General features: G+C 40.9%; 1 protein-coding gene across 1 annotated transcript in view; it reads right to left on the reverse strand.

Annotated features, from left to right (window-relative positions):
- ATRNL1 (attractin like 1) overlaps positions 1–21,801 on the reverse strand; it is a 1,064,110-nt gene that overhangs the window by 798,219 nt on the left and 244,090 nt on the right. The window contains exons 11-12 of the mRNA XM_077821844.1: positions 11,419–11,503; positions 8,078–8,286 (exon numbers count right to left, since the gene is read on the reverse strand). Of these exons, the coding sequence (XP_077677970.1) occupies positions 8,078–8,286; positions 11,419–11,503 (294 nt within the window). The remainder of the gene's footprint in view (positions 1–8,077; positions 8,287–11,418; positions 11,504–21,801) is intronic.

Here is a 21,801-nt window from a genome sequence, read left to right on the forward strand (position 1 = left end):
TCCCCGATCAGCCCTCTCATCTTCAAACTAAACAGACCCGTTTTTTTCCATCTTTCCTCCTAGGCCATGTTTTCTAGACCTTTAATAATTTTTGTTGCTCTCTTCTGGACTGTTGACAATTTCTCTACATTTTCCATATCAGCACAGGGTAGAATGGAAGACTTACTTCTTTTGTTTTGCTGACAACACTCCTGTTAATACAAAAAAAGTAAACATTATTCTAGGATGTAACAGTGTTACACATTTTTAGCTTGTGATCCACTATGACCCCCAGATACCTTTCCTCATTACTCCTTTCTAGGCAGTCATTTCCCATTTTGTATGTGTGCAATTCATTATTCCTTCCTAAGTGGAGTAATCTGAATTTGTCCTTATTCAATTTCATCCTATTTACTCCAGAACATTTCTCCAGTTTGTCCAGATCATTTTGAATTTTAATCATCTCCTCCAAAGCACTTGCAACCCCATCCCAGCTTGGTATCCTCCACAAACTTTATAAATGTACTCTCTATGCCATTATCTAAATCATTTTTTGGAGATGCTGAACAGAACTGGACCAAGACCTGATTGCTGTGGGACCCCACTCAATATGCCCTTCCAGCTTGACTGTGAACCGCTGATAACTACTCCCTGGGAATGGTTTTCCAACGAATTATGCACCCACCTTATAGGTTATATTTCCCTAGTTTTTTTTATGAGAAGGTCATATGAGACAGTATCAAAAGCTTTACTAAAGTTAAGATATACCACATCTACCACTTCCCCCCATCCACAAGGCTTAGTATCTTTCTTTTACAGGATAACAAGTTGGTTTGACATGATTTGTTCTTAACAAGTCCATGCTGTTACTTATCACCTTATTATCTTCCAGGTGTTTGCAAATTCATTGCTTAATTATTTGCTCCATTATCTTTCCAGGTACTGAAAATAAGCTGACTATTCTGTAATTCCCCAGGTTGTCCTTTTTCTCCACCTGCCCACTTTTTTTTAAAAAAAAAATAAATTGGCACTATATTTGCACACTTCCAGTCTCTCCCATCTCTCCCATCTTTCATGAGTTTTTGAAGATAATGCTAATGGCTCAGATATCATCTTAGTCATCTCCTTGAGTATTTTAATTTGTATTTAATCAGTCCTTCGTGACTTGAAGACATCTAACTTGTCTAAAGAATTTTTAACTTGTTCTTTCCCTATCTTAATCTCAGATTCTACCTCACTTTAACTGGCGTTCACTACATTAGACAGCCAATCTCTACTAAACTTTTTGGTGAAAAACAAAAAAGTCACTGACCACTTCTGCCATTTCCACATTTTCTGTTATTGCCCTTCGCCACTTATTGATAATAGGCCTGTCATAAACATATAGCTAAGGGTAGCATAAAACCCCTCATTTACCTGTAAGGGGTTAAAAAGCTCAAATAATCTGGTTGGCACCTAACCAAAAGGACCAATAAGGGAAGAAGATCCTTTCAAATCTGTGGGGGGAGGGTTTTTGTTCTCTCTTTGTTGTACTCTCTCGGAACAGAGAGAGGGACCAGGCAGGAAAAACACCTCTCCTAAAACCTTACCTGAAATAAACATCTAAGATTACAAAAATTGTAAGCAAAGCAAGGAAATGTGTTAGATTATCTTTTGTTTTAGCTTGTGAATTTTCCCTATGCTAAGAGGGAGGTTTATTCCTGTCTTTTGTAACTTTAAAGTTTTGCCTACACAGGAATCCTCTGGTGTTTTAAATCTTATTACCCTGTAAAATTACCTTCCATCCTGATTTTACAGAAGTGCTTCCTTTACTTTTTTCTTTATTATGAAGTTCTGCTTTTAAGAGTTACGAACATTTCAGAGTTACAAACAACCTCCATTCCTTAGATGTTCATAACTCTGAGGTTCTACTGTATTTGTAGAATGTTTTCGTGATGCCCTTTATATCTCTAGCTAGTTTAATCTCCTTTGTGCCTTGGACTTTCTAATTTTGTCCCCACATGCTAGTGTTGTTTGTTTATATTCATCCTTTGTAATTTGACCTAGTTTCCACTTCTTAACATTTCTTTTTATGGGTTTCAGGTCATGGAAGATGTTCTGGCTAAGTCAGGGTAGTTTCTTGGCATACTTCCTTTAGTTCCTACGCAGTGGAATGATTTATTCTTGTGCCCTTACTAATGTTGCTTTGAAAAACTGCCAACTCAAACTGTTTTTCCCCTTAAACTTGCTTCCTGTGAGATCTTACCTAGAAGAACTCACTCTCCTCTCGTGATCATGGTCAGGTTTTGAAGAAGGACGCATCACCTTCTCAAGACGACAAAACTTGAGGCGGAATTCTCCGGACTTTTGTTCTTGCTTGGAAAGAGGTACATATGGGATATTTGTCCCTAATATGTCCCTCTCCCAAACATATCAGGGAAACAAGCTTGACTGTCTATCACAGTTATTACAGTCCTGAAAGTGGCACACTGCTTAAATCCTAGGGATCTCTGCATGATGAAAAACATCCAGAGAGCAAAGAGTGAACTACCTAACTGAACTACAGCTATGACAAGTATGTACAGTTTATTTTTAAAGCTGGCAAGTAAAAAAAAAAAAAAAAAAAGTTCATGAATAACAGGGAAACTCCAACTCTCACATGAGTGGTCAGAAGGAACTGAGAGGGAGACAGTAACCAGGCCCGTTTTATACCCTTGGCTCTGCACAAGGATAGCAGGGATGCAAACACTACCCATTGGTACTGCTGGCAAAAGTCTCAAACTCGAGTGCACTGGGCACTTATACACATATGCACCTACAGTGGAATCTATATATGAACAATCACTTGAAGGAGAACCTCAAATTATTTCAAGACTCTATCCTACTTTAGCCAAGGTCTGAGATCTCTCACTCTCAGACCTTGACTATGCTGCTGATGTTGTTCTTCTAGTACAGGGCCCCGACTTGTTTTGTGAGGCACTCCAACACATGGAGAAGTCAAACATGGTCAGTCTTCATGTTTCATGGCCAAAAGACAAAGCTGCAAAAGCCAGGATCAGGTCCACCTGCGACATCAATCTCTGAATAATGAAACTGTCAAAGCAGTCTAACTTTTGCTATTTGGGTTCTAAAGTCACTTTATAGAATATGGAATCAACATCATCTCAGCATGACAACCAAGTTCATGATCTATTCGAGGTGTATCCTATCTGTACTGCTCTACGGTTGCAAAACATGGACACTATGCCTCTCAAACTGGGCAAAGCTGGAGTTTTTTCACACAAAATGCCAACATTGTATATTGGGCATAAAGTGGAACAACTTCATTCATAACGCAGATGTTTACAGTCACTCTGGTCTACAGACTACTGGGGCTATTATCTGCAGTTCATGCTTTTCGGACATGTCAACAGAATGCCCCAAGATGTTCTGGTGAAAGCCATTCTTCGGGTGGCTTGTACGAGATAAAATACCACTAACCAAGGGGAGGAGATGGCCCAGAGGCAGACCCCCATTACATGGGTGCATTAAGTCTGTTTCAGCATTGGACTTTTGGCCTGTCAAGCCCTTGTGGCTACACGGGAACAGACAAAATTGCAAATGATTGCTACAGCCGACCACTCAGCTAAGCGTTGAAGACGACAACCATAGAGGTGAGGAGGCATTGAGCCACATTATGCATACCTTGGATCTTCACAAATGCCTGAAGGTCTACAGGACTTCTTCAGGATTAGAATGCCATTCCCCTTGCCCGCTATACTAGGAATCAAACCTCATTCCCCCTCCATAATGAATGTTTCCACTGCCTTTTCATGTATGTATGTATATAAATAAAATTAACCTATTTTTTGTTGCTTTTGAAGATAGAAATTTTCAAGATTTGGAGGGGACAAAAAGAATGGAAGGGGCAAAACCTTTTAGATCTCTTATGAAATGGTTTACAGAAAAATATGAAAAATACCAAAAAAATTTCTTTGGAAGGCAATTTTATGTAGCTGACATCTTTCCGTGCTACCCGGCATTTGTTTCCAGCAATCATCAAATTATACTATGTTTGCAACTTTACATGCTGTTGGGAGACAGTTCAGGAGAAAACTGACTGAAAAGTAAACTAGTTCACAATATTCATTAGAGGCACAGCAAACATGCAGACAGTATGATGGTAAAACAGACATTTAAAGTAGTTCAGCTGTTTAATATTATGAAGCTTATACATGTGTACATAGACACAGTTTGAGTGAACTGTTTCATATTATTCTCTCAGAAAGATATACAGAATGAGTATCAAATATGTGGAGCTGTACTCTATATCTGTATTCATGTAAACTACAAAACAAAACACTTTCAACACCAATTTAGCTTGCAAATTTTAAATTTACAGTTTAGGAATGGTGTACAATAACAACTGATAAAGATAACTTGCTATTTGAATCAATACAGTTATGTTGCCAAACAGAAAATCGTAAGATAGAAACTAACACACATCTTGACATACTATAACATAAAAAATGCAAAAAAAACTGGCTCAGTTCAGTGTTTTTCTAGCTGCGACTGTATTATAACCCCTTACCCAATTCTGCAGTTAGACCTGCGAATTATCTGAGCAAATGACACTTCCTCTATATGTTGTTTGCATGTACAGACATGACTATTGTTAATTGTCATTTTGAGAACCTGTGCTCTGGCTGCTATAATTCTATGGCTCAGAATCATTGGGTAATTTTTTTTTAACACTGCAAAGCAGGGAAAGGTGGAGAGAGAGAAAGGTCAGTTATCTGACTATATTTGAGCACACTGGGCTAAATTCTCTTCTCATTTTTACCAGTGTAAATTCAGAGCAACTCCACTGATGTAAACTGAGTTATTTTGGATCTTCTCCAGTATAACTGAGAAAAATTTAGGTCCTTGTATTTATTCCTATCAGTTATGGTTTGAGTACTTCCCCTTTTCATTTGCAGACCTGTAATTTATCACCCTACTCACGGTTCTGCAAACCTGGTACTACAAGGATGGTCTAACTGTAATCCTCACTAATATATCGTTCCAAAGGTCAGACAAACTTTCACCAGATCATAAGCAAGATGGTCCACTCCCACTCATTATTAATGTAGAGTGTTCTTCAATAACCATTATATTTTGTCAGCACCACTTTGTAGTGTTTTATACAGGACAGGTGCAGGATATAAAACATGCTAGACAGTAAGATTTATGAATAGTAAATGTGAACTACAACTCATTTATACATTATAGGATTCTGAAGGGGCGTAGCTGGCCCTTTGTGACCCTCTGCTGGAGGCTTTGCTACACCCTGCCCTAGTAAGGAGCAGCAAAAGTGGGTCCCTAAAGGCCTGCCTAGAAAGCTTGCACACCTCAAATTCAAGCTCTTTTCCTCATCTACTAGTCCACTCATAATCTTGTTGCCACCTCCATCTGTTCTCATTTCCCTTACCCCCCACTCTCACTCAGTCTAGTTTTTCTGCTTTTCGCCTATCTTCCTTCTATCTGTGATGCCTTCTATATCTGGAACACTGTTCCTGTCCTCATCCAATAAGCACCTTCTTTCTCTGTCCTCAAATTCCTCTTTCAACTCCACTGTTTCAAGCAATGCTTCCTTTCTTTTCATCAGTGATCCCCCTCCCCTCTACAGCTCTTCAACCACATCTTCACTAGTGTTTTACTATCTTATATAGAATTGACTCTCTTTAGAGATTGGGAACACATCGTAGTTTTGTTTCGAAAGCACCAATTTTTGGCACTATATAATGTTTATAAAAGTATTAACTGCTAACATCATAAAAACACCTGCAGACCAGCACTAACACTGGCATTTCTGATGTCAAAAGAAAAGCAGATGGGTCAATTAGATGGGTCAGTTTGATGATAATATTTCTTAAAACTTAGTGACCCCCAAAAAGATATATCAGAACATAAGAAAGGCCATACTGTGTCGACCAAAGGTCCATTAAGCCCAGTATCCTGTCTTCTGACAGTGGCCAATGTCAGGTGCCTCACAGGGAATCAACAGAACAGGTAATCATCAAGTGATCCTTTCCCTGTTGCTCATTCCCAGCTTCTGGCAAACAGAGGCTATGGACACCATCCCTGACCATCCTGGCTGATAGCCATTGATGGACCTATCCTCCATGAATTTATCTAGTTCTTTTTTAAACCCTATTATAGTCTTTGCCTTCACAACATCCTCTGGCAAAGAGTTCCACAGGTTGACTGGGCGCTGTGTGAAGAAACACCTCCTTTTGTTTGTTTTAAACCTGCTGCCTAATAATTTCATTTGGTGACCCCCTAGTCCTTGTGCTATGAGAAGGAGTAAACAATACTTCATGATTTTACAGACCTCTACCATATCCTCCCTTAGTCATCTCTTTTCCAAGCTGAAAAGTCCCAAGCTTATTAATCTCTCCTCATACAGAAGCCGTTCCATACCTCTTGTGATCATAGAATCATAGAATATCAGGGTTGGAAGGGACCCCTGAAGGTCATCTAGTCCAACCCCCTGCTCGAAGCAGGACCAATTCCCAGTTAAATCATCCCAGCCAGGGCTTTGTCAAGCCTGACCTTAAAAACTTCCAAGGAAGGGGATTCCACCACCTCCCTAGGCAACGCATTCCAGTGTTTCACCACCCTCTTAGTGAAAAAGTTTTTCCTAATATCCAATCTAAACCTCCCCCACTGCAACTTGAGACCATTACTCCTCGTTCTGTCATCTGCTACCATTGAGAACAGTCTAGAGCCATCCTCTTTGGAACCCCCTTTCAGGTAGTTGAAAGCAGCTATCAAATCCCCCCTCATTCTTCTCTTCTGCAGGCTAAACAATCCCAGCTCCCTCAGCCTCTCCTCATAAGTCATGTGTTCTAGACCCCTAATCATTTTTGTTGCCCTTCGCTGGACTCTCTCCAATTTATCCACATCCTTCTTGTAGTGTGGGGCCCAAAACTGGACACAGTACTCCAGATGAGGCCTCACCAATGTCGAATAGAGGGGGACGATCACGTCCCTCGATCTGCTCGCTATGCCCCTACTTATACATCCCAAAATGCCATTGGCCTTCTTGGCAACAAGGGCACACTGCTGACTCATATCCAGCTTCTCGTCCACTGTCACCCCTAGATCCTTTTCCGCAGAACTGCTGCCTAGCCATTCAGTCCCTAGTCTGTAGCGGTGCATTGGATTCTTCCGTCCTAAGTGCAGGACCCTGCACTTATCCTTATTGAACCTCATCAGATTTCTTTTGGCCCAATCCTCCAATTTGTCTAGGTCCTTCTGTATCCTATCCCTCCCCTCCAGCGTATCTACCACTCCTCCCAGTTTAGTATCGTCCGCAAATTTGCTGAGAGTGCAATCCACACCATCCTCCAGATCATTTATGAAGATATTGAACAAAACCGGCCCCAGGACCGACCCCTGGGGCACTCCACTTGACACCGGCTGCCAACTAGACATGGAGCCATTGATCACTACCCATTGAGCCCGACAATCTAGCCAGCTTTCTACCCACCTTATAGTGCATTCATCCAGCCCATACTTCCTTAACTTGCTGACAAGAATACTGTGGGAGACCGTGTCAAAAGCTTTGCTAAAGTCAAGAAACAATACATCCACTGCTTTCCCTTCATCCACAGAACCAGTAATCTCATCATAAAAGGCGATTAGATTAGTCAGGCATGACCTTCCCTTGGTGAATCCATGCTGGCTGTTCCTGATCACTTTCCTCTCATGCAAGTACTTCAGGATTGATTCTTTGAGGACCTAGCAGTGATCACTTCCCTTCTTGGAATACTTAGAAATAAAATATTTTATATCTTCTATGTCTTTCCATTCTGACAACTTAATTATGAAATCTTTCCAGTAAAAGGAAGGACCTGTGAGGAAACTAAGATATATCTTGTTATTTACCATTACATTTCATTTCTAAAGAGTTTTTCCTTACTATAAACTAAAGAGAGGGTGATAGCTGTCAATCCTGAAGCACAGTAGGTTAAACAACTGATGTTAAATAAAAGAAAATGTTTTTATATAGTCATGGAAGCACTGCTACATTTGACACTATGTAAAATTATAATTCAATGAACAAGTGCAGAAAAGATTAAAAAAAACCTCTTACCCGTTTTTCTGGGACATTTTGCTTCAAGGACATTGTTGGCACGCCCAGATTCCCAGGATTCACATTGGTTTTTGTTCCACAGACATCTTATTCCTGGACCAGCATTTTTACACAGTTCTTCCTGTCTGAATGCTTCACAGTCTGGAGGCTTGTACACAAGGATATCATTCAACAGAACACTTGAAAAACCCCCAAATATGTACATGGACCTAATCACAAAAGAAAGAGAATATAAAATAACTGGTTTTTATAAATAAAGCATTATTAAAGCTATATCCTCTTGCTTTTTTAGCCACCGTTACATATACACCTCTACCCCAATATAACGTGACCCGATATAACATGAATTCGGATATAACGTGGTAAAGCAGTGCTCCGGGGGAGTGGGGCTGCGCGCTCCGGTGGATCAAAGCAAGTTTGATATAACGTGGTTTCACCTATAACATGGTAAGATTTTTTGGCTCCCGAGGACAGTGTTATATCGGGGTAGAGGTGTATTATGGCAGTATTTATCACAACAGTCAAATTAAGATTGTGTCACTGTTTCCCTTAAAAACCTCAAAGTTCATGTGTGTGTTTGTTTTTTCAAAAGTTTGCTCCAAGATGAAGCTTAAAGTATGTCTAAATTCAGCCAAATTATATGTATTAGAAAAATATAGAGCAGCACACAGAAAATGGGTGGGAAAAAGGAACAAGGACTGTGCAGGGAGCAGTATACTTTTTCGGTGTGAGGTAATGAGAACATATACTGTATGAACTAGATGGTCTGCAGTAAGAGATTGGGATCAAGGAGCTTTTCTCTTTGAGGCAGAAGATTCCAAGGACAAACAACACCAGCTAGCAGTCATGGACATATCTCTTCGCTAGCAGTAAATTTCTGGATTCGAGGCCAAAGTTTTTCCCACTTCTCATTTAAAATTAGGAAGATCTGAAAAATTAATCTAGATCTCTCCAGTGTCATATACTCCCAAGGGGACTTTGTGTTTGGTAGTACTACAGGTATCAATGGGCTCTGAGGCGCCTCCAGAGCAGTACAGTTTATGTTAAGGAGCTATAATAATATAGTAAGGTCTGAAGAACAAGTGGGTATTTTGCCCCAATTTTAATTTTTTGTTAGCAGCCAATTCTTAGCGCTTCAGATGTAGTTTAGATAAGAATCTGAATCTTTTAAATTTCACTTCTATTTGTGAGAAACTAGCAATAGATACACTTTCATTATGAGCAATTCTTCTCTGCTAATGAAACAATCTACACATTTCATTAGTGAATTTGAAGTGCTGTGTTTGCTGATCATTGCAATTTGCTGCTGTTATTTATCTCAAAGAACTATTTTAATAAATATTACATGTTATTACATTATTTTAATGTAATATAATATTCATGTGCAAAGGAACTTATATACTCTATAATTATTGATGTGTTTAATTATTTACATGTTCAAATTATTGGAAAGTGATAAATCATGTAAAAAAGGCAACATACAATTGTTGGCATTTAAAAGTGATCCTTTATGGTATCAACAGCTGCCACATGTTAGGGCATATGTGAAACCCATGAGAGAGGGCCAATGAGAAAATGTTCTTTGAGGTCCTCCTGGCTAAGTTTCCTATAAAACTCTGCCTTCAGAGGGATAATGTTTGCCCCACAATCATTGGATGAAGCAAGGAGTTTGGCCATCAAGTCCTGCAAACCTCAAATGATCTGCCAAAATCTAAAGCCACTTGCACACAGGCCATGTGTGTCCATGCCAGCTCTGGGGCCCACAGTATTGACCTCCCATTCCCTGCCAAAATAGCTATGTTGAGTTTCCTCTGTGGACAGCAATGCTTACAAAGGCAGGGTGACCAGATATCCTGATTTTATAGGGACAGTCCCGATTTTTGGGTCTTTTTCTTATATAGGCTCCTATTACCCCTTAACCCCATCCTTATTTTTCCACATTTGCTTTCTGTTCATCCTATACAAAGGGCTGATGCAGTTTGCTGGGGGTTGCAAAAAATTATGTAGACTGGAGCTGGTAATTCTTGGTACATACTGTCTTTAATGATGATCGCTGCATGGGAATAATGTAACACTTACTTTTTCACACAGTAAACAAATTTCTCCTAGAAGTTTATGATTTTTGACACAATCACCTACAGTGTCTTACTGAATGAACGAGAATTTATACATTACATCCAAGTGATTACTATACCTGGTGTTGGATTTCAATCCCACTGTAAATCACTAAATGTCCTCAACACACATTAAGCATTGGGGACCTTAGTTCATCTGTATGGTGAAAGTGAATTGCCCCCTTTAACTGCAAAGATCGAACAGGCAGGTACAAAGCGAGTCGTTGCCCCTTTATACACCCCACTCCCCCCAAAAGGATTACCAGTTCCAGGTAAACATATAGGAAGAAATACAACTGGATGAGGTCAGTTGTGGGAGGAGACGCTGCCTCCTTCCAGCTGACTGGAAGCGTGTGGGGAATTATTTATACCCAAGGCAGTTCCAGGGAAGACCTCTTCAGCGCAGACCAGGCTAGCATCACCTACCCTTCCCACCCATGCATATAGTTAAAATGCCAAGTTACATCTTTATCTGTTGCGGCCATTATGCTAGTCACCCCTTTTCTCAGGGGGGCTGGGAAGGAATTTTCTCTCACAGCCAGAAAGGCTGAGGTGAGGTGGGTTTTCACCTTTCGCAGCAGGTTAGGGACCTGATGGAGTAGGAAAGGGGGGTTGGGCTAGTACATGTACTCCATATAGAATGGATATGGTGATCAGATAAAATTTATTGGTAAAGGATTTAAACAAGGCATCCTTTAAATGAGCAGCAACAGAGGATTTGGGGCTCCTGCAACTGGCATGGTGGGGAGTCAATCCCACACCCTTTATAGTCCACTTAATGTTCATAAAAGGTCGAGCTGCAGAAGTAGAATAGATGGGACCAGGATTGGAAAGGGGGACGGCTGACGGCAGCCCCCTGAGCATATGGAAATATATATGGTATTACCTGCACTGTACGATTATCTGTCAGGTACTCCCAGATATTTAAGAATAAAGTTGCAGCATAATCAAAAACTATATACAGTGCCCCCTGTCCTGGCAGAGCGAGACAAATGTGCTACCCTAAGGTTTATATAAATCAACATGTTCCACAACTACCCCAAATAAATGATTTGATGTACTGATGATCAGGATATGTAACGTTGTTCTTGAGGGCTACTATTCATGTTAATAAATAACATCAACAGTACATCATAGAATTGCACTTTATGTAAATATAACTGTCATCACAGGTTTTATTTCTTCCTGCAAAAATGGTCAGAGACATTTAAAACATGCTTCATTTACCCATTACTGACAACTGCAGTGTGTCCAAATCTGTTCACATCCCGATGCAGATTAGGTTTTGGTAAAATTTTCCATTCATCACAAGCTAAAAGACAAAAGGAAAGCATATGATTTCCTGTAATAAAATTTCAAGAGACTTTCGTAAAATATATTATATATGTAAATGCCAGGACTAAATCAAAGCCATATGTGCTATTTTTTTTAGAGGAAAGTAACAATTTGAAACATATCTTTTTCAAATGCCTTGATTAGCAATGCTAGGATACGGTACCCTCTTAAAAAACAAATATTCTTTCTGTTCTAAGATATATTTAAATACTTATAGTTACAAACATATTTGAATACTTCATTAAAATCATTTTTACCTTTGTGATAACTAATTTTTCAAATGTTAGGGTAAAATATAAAGAACTCCAAAGCAAAAGTCACTTCAATATAAACTTCAGGTCTTTGCAATATCATCTTTAGCTTGGTTATCTAGACAGACTGTTTTTTTAAAAAATGTCTAATACATTGTTCTTAACTATAAAGCTAAAGGTATTGTTGAGAAAGAATATAAAAGCAATATATTGCTGCAATGTAGTCTACTTTATTCTTTCAAACACACTAACTAATATGGAATTTCTTATACTCATTCCCCACACCTAACCTCAGGATAGCATACTTATGTCACTAATACCTTGCTATAAATCAGGTGTTTTCTTTTTTTAAAGACAGAATAGCCATAGGTGAGTAATTGTGAGATTTTAAAATATAGAACAAGGAATTCAAACCAGCAAAAATGCCTATTCAGGAATAGGAGCATGCACAAGGGCTATCATCAGAAAGAAATATTATATTATCAAACATTGGAGGGTGAAAAGCACACAAGCAATTAACTATTTAACAATAAGCCAGGCTGACCTACTTCAAAGCACTTTTACAGCTGTTGAGGGAATTAGGTTTGTTGACTAAGTAATTAAGGATGCCTTTGGATCCAAATGCAAATTAGATTTGCAACAAAAACTATTTACAATGTTGTAGAGATGCTTTCGCAAAAAGAAAAGGAGTACTTGTGGCACCTTAGAGACTAACCAATTTATTTGAGCATAAGCTTTCGTGAGCTACAGCTCACTTCATCGGATGCATACTGTGGAAACTGCAGAAGACATTATATACACAGAGACCATGAAACAATACCTCCTCCCACCCCACTCTCCTGCTGGTAATAGCTTATCTAAAGTGATCACTCTCCTTACAATGAGTATGATAATCAAGTTGGGCCATTGCCAGCACAAATCCAGGTTTTCTCACCCTCCGCCCCCCCCCACACAAACTCACTCTCCTGCTGGTAATAGCCCATCCAAAGTGACCACTCTCTTTGCAATGTGTATGATAATCAAGGTGGGCCATTTCCAGCACAAATCCAGGTTTTCTCACCCTCCGCCCCCCCCCATACAAACTCACTCTCCTGCTGGTAATAGCCCATCCAAAGTGACCACTCTCTTTACAATGAGTATGATAATCAAGTTGGGCCATTTCCAGCACAAATCCAGGTTTTCTCACCCTCCGCCCCCCCACACACAAACTCACTCTCCTGCTGGTAATAGCCCATCCAAAGTGACCACTCTCTTTACAATGTGTATGATAATCAAGGTGGGCCATTTCCAGCACAAATCCAGGTTTTCTCACCCCTCCCCAAAACACACACACACACAAACTCACTCTCCTGCTGGTAATAGCTTATCCAAAGTGACCACTCTCCCTACAATGTGCATGATAATCAAGGTGGGCCACTTCCAGCATAAATCTAAGTTTGACCAGAACGTCTTGGGGGGGGGGTAGGAAAAAACAAGGGGAAATAGGCTACCTTGCATAATGACTTAGCCACTCCCAGTCTCTATTTAAGCCTAAATTAATAGTATCCAATTTGCAAATGAATTCCAATTCAGCAGTTTCTCGCTGGAGTCTGGATTTGAAGTTTTTTTTGTTGTAAGATAGCGACCTTCATGTCTGTAATTGCGTGACCAGAGAGATTGAAGTGTTCTCCGACTGGTTTATGAATGTTATAATTCTTGACATCTGATTTGTGTCCATTGTGTCCATTGTCCACGTGTTGTGTGGTATGTGGCTGTTGGTGAGTATTTGCTTCAGGTTGGGGGGCTGTCTGTAGGCAAGGACTGGCCTGTCTCCCAAGATTTGTGAGAGTGTTGGGTCATCCTTCAGGATAGGTTGTAGATCCTTAATAACGCATTGGAGGGATTTTAGTTGGGGGCTGAAGGTGACGGCTAGTGGCGTTCTGTTATTTTCTTTTTCTTTCTCTGTAGTAGGTGACTTCTGGGAACTCTTCTGGCTCTATCAATCTGTTTCTTCACTTCCGCAGGTGGTATTGTAGTTGTAAGAATGCTTGATAGAGATCTGGTAGGTGTTTGTCTCTGTCTGAGGGGTTGGAGCAAATGCAGTTGTATCGCAGAGCTTGGCTGTAGACGATGGATCGTGTGGTGTGGTCAGGGTGAAAGCTGGAGGCATGCAGGTAGGAATAGCGGTCAGTAGGTTTCCGGTATAGGGTGGTGTTTATGTGACCATTGTTTATTAGCACTGTAGTGTCCAGGAAGTGGATCTCTTGTGTGGACTGGACCAGGCTGAGGTTGATGGTGGGATGGAAATTGTTGAAATCATGGTGGAATTCCTCAAGGGCTTCTTTTTCATGGGTCCAGATGATGAAGATGTCATCAATATAGTGCAAGTAGAGTAGGGGCGTTAGGGGACGAGAGCTGAGGAAGCGTTGTTCTTAATCAGCCATAAAAATGTTGGCATACTGTGGGGCCATGCGGGTACCCATAGCAGTGCCGGTGATCTGATGGTATACATTGTCCCCAAATGTAAAATAGTTATGGGTAAGGACAAAGTCACAAAGTTCAGCCACCAGGTTAGCCGTGACACTATCGGGGATAGTGTTCTTGACAGCTTGTAGTCCATCTTTGTGTGGAATGTTGGTATAGAGGGCTTCTACATCCATAGTGGCCAGGATGGTGTTATCAGGAAGATCACCGATGGATTGTAGTTTCCTCAGGAAGTCAGTGGTGTCTCGAAGGTAGCTGGGAGTGCTGGTAGCGTAAGGCCTGAGTAGGGAGTCTACATAGCCAGACAATTCTGCTGTCAGGGTGCCAATGCCTGAGATGATGGGGCGCCCAGGATTTCCAGGTTTATGGATCTTAGGTAGTAGATACAATATCCCAGGTCGGAGTTCCAGGGGTGTGTCTGTGCGGATTTGATCTTGTGCTTTTTCAGGAAGTTTCTTGAGCAAATGCTGTAGTTGCTTTTGGTAACTCTCAGTGGGATCATAGGGTAATGGCTTGTAGAAAGTGGTGTTGGAGAGGGGCCGAGCAGCCTCTTGTTCATATTCCGACCTATTCATGATGACAGCAGCACCTCCTTTGTCAGCCTTTTTGATTATGATGTCAGAGTTGTTTCTGAGGCTGTGGATGGCATTGTGTTCTGCACGGCTGAGGTTATGGGGCAAGTGATGCTGCTTTTCCACAATTTCAGCCCGTGCACGTCGGCGGAAGCATTCTATGTAGAAGTCCAGTCTGCTCTTTCGACCTTCAGGAGGAGTCCACCTAGAATCCTTCTTTTTGTAATGTTGGTAGGGAGGCCTCTGTATTTTGAGATGCTTTGTATTTGTATGTAAAATTATGAAGATAGATGTGCAAGAGCTGTTGCAAACCCATTTTATAGAGGGAAATAGGGTGGGTATAGCCAATTTGGTATAATGGCTCTTGATAATCACAGGAGAATAGCTCTTCACACCTGACCAAAAAAACCTGTTTTGTGAAGGTGGGACAACTGATAAACAGGAGGCATACAGCAAATGTTCAGATTGTTTTTTAAGTTATTGTTTATTTTTACTGCTAAGAACTGTGCTAAACATTTTACAAACATTAAAAAGGCAACTTCACCAAAAAAGTTTATAACCTAAAAAGAGCACATAGAGAGAAAGAAGATTAAGAAATTATGAGATACTTTCATTTTTATACAGTTTATAGGAAATTAGAGAACTATTTGAGGGATTATAGGAGAAACCCTTTTTTTTTTTTCCTTTTTTAAGGAGAGATGCATCTAAAACAAACAGTGGTTTCCAAATTTGTTCCTCTCCCATTGGCCTGGAGCAGCAAACCGCAGCCACTGGGAGCTGCGATCGGCCGAACCTGCGGATAAGGCAGGTAAACAAACTGGCCCGACCCGCCAGGGGCTTTCCCTGCACAAGTGGCGGAACAAGTTTGGGAACCACTGATCTAGAATTATGGAGGAAATCCCAGCACTGCAGAAAGTCATGGTTACTTGTTACCTTGTTGAATCAAAATGATTTAAGACTGTGTAGTCTGAAAAATGTGTGATAAACACAAAGGTGTTATCAAAAAGAGTCAGGCAAAATTTTGTTGAAGTTCAGAGATCCTTAATTACAACCAAATTCTCATCAGAAATATGAGGGCATAAAATATCTAACATACAGACAGCAAAATGGCAGTGATTTCAAAATCAGATGACTCAATTTACCAATATGAAGAGAAAAGAAAGTAAAGCAACTTTTCATTAATAGAAAACTTCATTTATTCAAATAAACATAACCAGAAATCTCTCTATTTCCTTAATCTCCTTCCTCGATCACAAGCATCCCACACATGCATTAAAGTACCTCATCTCCTAAAGTGTCAAACACTTCCTCATGCTTTTTCTTACTCAAGTTGAGTAGTAAAATCCAACGTTTACTAAGGAGATATTGTCCTATAGTTGTTCTTGAAACAACGATTTCAACAAAACAGATCACATAAAAAGAGGTTATTTACCTTGTATGACAGGTTTCAGAGTGGTAGCCGTGTTAGTCTGTATCAGCAAAAACAATCAGGAGTCCTTGTGGCACCTTAGAGACTAACAAATTTGTTAGTCTCTAAGGTGCCACATGGACTCCTCGTCGTTTTTACCTTGTATGATAACTGGAGCTCTTCAAGATGTTTGCGTCTACGTGTGCTCCATTTCAGGTGCACGTCACCCTTTCACAGAGATTTTTGGCAGCAGTGCTCATTTGGTCCACACATGCACACTAGCTATCATGCCATGTATTGAGGGTACATAGGGCTGTGATGGACAAAAACTTCACTCAGTTCCTTCTCTACTACAAAGTCCCATGGAGATGAGACTCCAAAGCAGTGAAGGAAAGTCAGCAGTGGAGGACCCATAGAGACAAACATTTTGAAGGACCCCAGTTACTGTACAAGGTTAGTAACCTCTCCTTTTTTGAGAAATGTCCCTACGGGCGATCCATTTCAGATGATACCTGAGCAGCACTCGTTAGAGAAGGTGGGTGCTTTGGCATAGGCTCTAAACTAATTGGATGAGGTGGTCCCAAATGCAGCATCTACTCAGGATGCATGCACTTGACCATTGTGCTTTGTGAATGGATGGATGGAGACCCATGCGGCAGTTTTGCAAATTTCTCTGATAGGTACATCTTTTAGTAGGGCGACAGTGGTGGACTGCAATCTGGTTAAATGAGCTATAATCCTAGGAGGAAGCAGGATGTTAGCAGCTTCATAGCAGGCAAGAATGAAACAGAAACTCATTTGAAAAGTCTCTGGGTGGAGATGGGTGTTCCTTTAACTCTATCTGCTACAGGAACAAATAATCGAAGGGAGGCCCAAAAGGATCTAGTCCCATTCAAATAGAGAAACACCACCCTCCCAATGTCCAAGGTGTGAAGGATGCCGTACTCCCTAGACTAATGAGATTTAGGGTAAAAAACAGGCAGATGAATAGTTTGATTGGTGTAAAAATCCAAGATGATATTATATTATGTAAGAATCAGGGATCTGGTCAGAGCGATACTTTGACTTTAAAGAAAACAGTAAAGAAAATGGGTTTGGGATGGGGTGGGGAGGTCACCATCCAAGTCCCAAACTCACCAACTTTCCGAGCAGAGGTGATAACCACCAAGAAAGTCATCTGTATGCATAGGTGTAAGAGTGAGCATGTGGCCATGTATTCAAAGGGAAGTTTAATCTGAGAGCTGACTAATTTAAAAACGCAGGCTGCAGTGTGTTCCGTGATGTGTGGAAACAGGCTGGATAACACTTTAATAAAACTAGAAGTTGCAAGATGAGAATTCCCTTCACTGGAGAATGGAACACTGTTATGGTCGCTTATGTGAAAATTAACAGAGCTCAGAGAAAGGCCTGCATTCTTGAAATCAAAAAGGTACTACAGGATCTCAGAGAGAGGAGAGTCAGTAGGAAACAGATGTTGTAGGATACACCAATGGTAAATTCTCTTCCATTTCTGAAGATAAAGATCATTTTCTAATTTATTCTTTCCTATTATTCAGCAGAACCTCTTGAACCTCTTTAGAACAGGAAAGTTCTATCCCTATTCAGCAAACCAGGTACCAGCCCTTGAGTCACGCAGTATTCAGGGAGAGCGGAGAGGCATACCTCTCTTGGCCAAGTTGGCACAATTAAGATGACCTTGGCTCCATGCTGCTTGATTTTATTTAAGACTCTGAGGCTGAGAGGTGTTGGAAGACAAGTGTATAACAGGTTCTTCGGCCAGGAGATGAGGATCACTTTTTCCAGGGAATGGCAACCTAGATCTCCTCTCAAGCAACACTTTGCACACTTCCTCTTCGTGGCAGTAGCAAAAAGATCTATTTCTGGGAAATCCCAGGTGAGAAATATCTGTTCAAGTATGGGAGTTGTCGAGTTGGTAGCCAATTGAGCTAGCTTTAGCATTTTACTTTATTTATCAGTAACACAAGGAACCTGCAGGCCTATATCCTGTAAGGCATTAACTTAACCAGTTATCTTAAGGCTCACAGCCTATAAATTTCAGCATAGGTAAGTGGCCCAACAGTCACCCTGAGTTTTGGGGAACTGGGAATAGTGTGCTTAAGGGAGCAGTTTGTACAAAATGATACCAGGTAACTGCAGGAACATTGAACTGATACTAGGCTTAGATATTTAAGGACAGAAACGATGGCAATTGCTTAACCATGAACTTGTATTGGCAACTAGTTGATGTATATGGTAATAAGCTAAAAACACAACATACTAACCTGCAGTAGGATGACACCTCAACATTATTAGGGTGAGGAAGTTAGATATGGAAAAAGGAGGTTGGGTATTTGTATGAATATTCTTGACAGATCCTAAGCCCTATAATAGGCCAGACCACCACGTAAATGAGTAAAATGGATGATCAGAATCGCTTAGCATGCCAGGGACAGAGCAAGACCTTTGTCTATTACCACCAGATCCCCAAGAAAGGTGTGAGTATAAGTGATGAATGGTACAAGATATTACCTTAACTCAGCATTTTTGCGATCTTTTTGTGTGGTTTGGAGCATTTATGTCTTTATTAATTGTGCAAATAAAAGTAGTTAAAGCTTGCTTTGCCCTCAGTGTGAGTGGCATCATTGTGCGCTGCATCATTTAGTGCACCAAGGTTCCCAACTAGATATTGAACTTGATAACCCGAATTCTATTGTGCCTCATTCTGGGACTCAAACCCTAGAATTCCCAGCTTTTCAAACTAATAATTAATTGGACATCAATAACCACCAAAGACCTGGACAAGTTCAGACTCACGATCCTCAGAGAAGTCTCTGCTGAGACCGTCAGCTCTGCTGTTTTGAGGCAAGGTGTAAACAGCCGAAATAAGGATACGTTGGGCTATACACCAGTTCCTTAACTTCATTGCTTCTGCACAAAAGGAAGGGGATCTCACTCCCACTGACAATTTATGTAGTACTACTGGACCTCTTTGTTATTATGATAAAGGGACAATTTATCAAAAGAAGGAAGTGTTGGCAGGCATATTTGACAGCCCTGAGCTCCAGTAGGTTGATATGGAAAGTAGATTCCTGGGTGGTCTACCTGCCCTAAACAGTTCGCTCCTGAGAATGAACTCCCCATCCTAGAAGGGATACATTTGAAACTATGGTGACGTGAGGTGGATGGGTGAAGGGGTCCCCTGAGCAGACTTTACTTGGATTCCTCCATCTGTGGAGGGAGACTAGCACGTGGTGAGGAATGGAGAGTAACTTGTTCAAACTGCGTCTGTTGGGGGTATAAACTATACTGGGCCAGTTCTGGAAGCAGTGCAGATGTATCTAAGTATGTAATGTAGCAAAGGTGCATGCTGCCATGTGACCAAGGAGCTACAGGCATAACCTGGCAGTTACCTGAGGTCTTACTTGGATTTGCATAATCAAATGTTTTAGCATAAGAAACCTGTCTCCAATACTCTGGATATTAAAGCATTCAGGATGGCCCTTATGAACACGTAAGAGAAAGGACTTCTCAGTGTTGAGTTGAAGACCTAACATGCTGAACAAAGTCGTAGAGTTCTTGACAGCAACTTGAACATCCGCATCAGAGCATCCTTTGAGCAGCCAATCATTGAGGTAGGGGAAGACAAACACTCCCTATTGACAAAGCTGGGTGGTAACCATTATCATAACCTCTGTAAACACCCTGGGATAGTAGGAAGCCTGAAGGAGAGCACTTGATATTTAAAGTGCTCTCGACTGACAACAAACCGAATAAATCTCTTATGAGAAAGACAGATCGCAATCTGAAGGTATGCATCTTGTAGGTCGAGGGCTGCAAACCAGTATCCTGGATCTAGAGATGGTAAAAATACAAATGTCATTATCCTGAACTTCTGCACTTTAACAAAAGTATTTAGCATCCCGAGATCTAGTATTGTTCTCCATCCACTCTTCTTTTGGGGTATCAAAGTATTTGGAATAAAATCCATTCCCTCTGTGCTGGATGGGAACTGGTTCCAAGACTTCCTATATGGAGAAGGAAAATAACCTCTTATCTCAGCAGAAGTTCATGAGATGAGTCACTAAAAAGAAAGGGGGGAAGTGGGGTGGAGTGAGGACATGGAACAGAAATGGATAGAGTAATCCACTATTATAACCATCAGAACCCATCTCTCAGAAGTAATCTGCTCCCATGAGGTGCGGAAACAGCAGAGATGATTGTAGTAGAAAGAAAGAGCCTAAGACATCAGGCTTGGTGTGAGGGGCCTGGTGTAAGGCCTAAGGCCTGAACTAAAGTCAGACGCTGCTGACAAAGCAAAATCATGCTGAATCAGGGCAGAAGTCAGGCCCTGTAATAAAACATGCCTACTTGAAAGTTCACAGAACCTGGCAAGAACAGAGCTGGTATTGCAAAAATGCACACATTCCTAGGAAGTGCTAAGCACAGGACACTCACATAAACACATTCTAAAAAGGTAGTACCAGAACACCAAGTATGGCATAATCACACTCCCCAAAAATAACAGGGACACACTGCCCACAGCGTGATGTATAGAGATGTTTTAATCAAACCAACATATACAAGGTAAGGGCTAGTAACTAACCATGTCAGAGGGGTCATATGTAACTTGTTTGTATTGGTGTACAAAGAGGGTTCTCAAAGGGGATTGTCTTTGTCTGGCCAAGTGGGGAATGAAAAGTCCCACCATTCACTGAGCCGAGTCCATTGTCATGGGCATACATGTTCTAGTGTAACACTGATCCAGGACTATGCTTCATCAACAATAAATCTGGATGTGAGCCTTCAGTACGGAACTGAGTCTGTGGTCTTTTGGGACAGTTCAATCAGAGCCTGCTGTACAGGTTATCTGGCCAGAACCAGTGCAGCCTGAAGAGAGAACACATGCAGCCAACAACTGACTACGATTGCCAAAAGATGGGAGGGCGTGGGTAGGATGATGCAGCTTCAGATCCAGGAAGTCGGACTGTTCATTGACCCCTGATCAAGGAATCAAAGCGGATGCTTGGCTGATAAGGATAGTTGAGTTGTCACAGTCAGAGCAGTCAATGGTTTTTTCTTCTACAGCACAGGTTTCTGTTTTGGAAGTTCTGTTGATCTTTAGTATGTAGAAAATTGAGACAGATGAGATCATTGAGCAGTCTGTGACCTATTGAATCTCTTCTTGTTTGCAGGTATATAAATACCAAGTGAATGGAAGGTCTCCCTTGAATCCTTAAGAGAGTGTAAGGACTCAATCTGTGGACTCATTGAACAACTTGAGCCCATCAAAGGGAAGGTCTTCGACCATATTTTGAACCATGTTTTAAAACGCAAACATGAGGCTCAGCACATAACAAGAGCCATGGAGATGGAGCCAGCTGCCATATCAGCTCAGGCAAGGAAAACTTGCAAATTCATTCTTACCAGGAGCTGTCCTTCAGCAATTATGACTTGAAACTGTTCTCTATGCTCCTGCAGGAGATGTTCAATAAAATAATTAAACTTGATATAATTGTGTTGATTGAATTTAATAAGCAGTGTCTGGTAATTAGCAATTCTGAACTGCAGGGCAGATTAGTAA

The sequence above is a fragment of the Eretmochelys imbricata genome, chromosome 7, assembly GCF_965152235.1.
Source record: "Eretmochelys imbricata isolate rEreImb1 chromosome 7, rEreImb1.hap1, whole genome shotgun sequence".
In the NCBI taxonomy this organism is placed as follows: domain Eukaryota; kingdom Metazoa; phylum Chordata; order Testudines; family Cheloniidae; genus Eretmochelys; species Eretmochelys imbricata.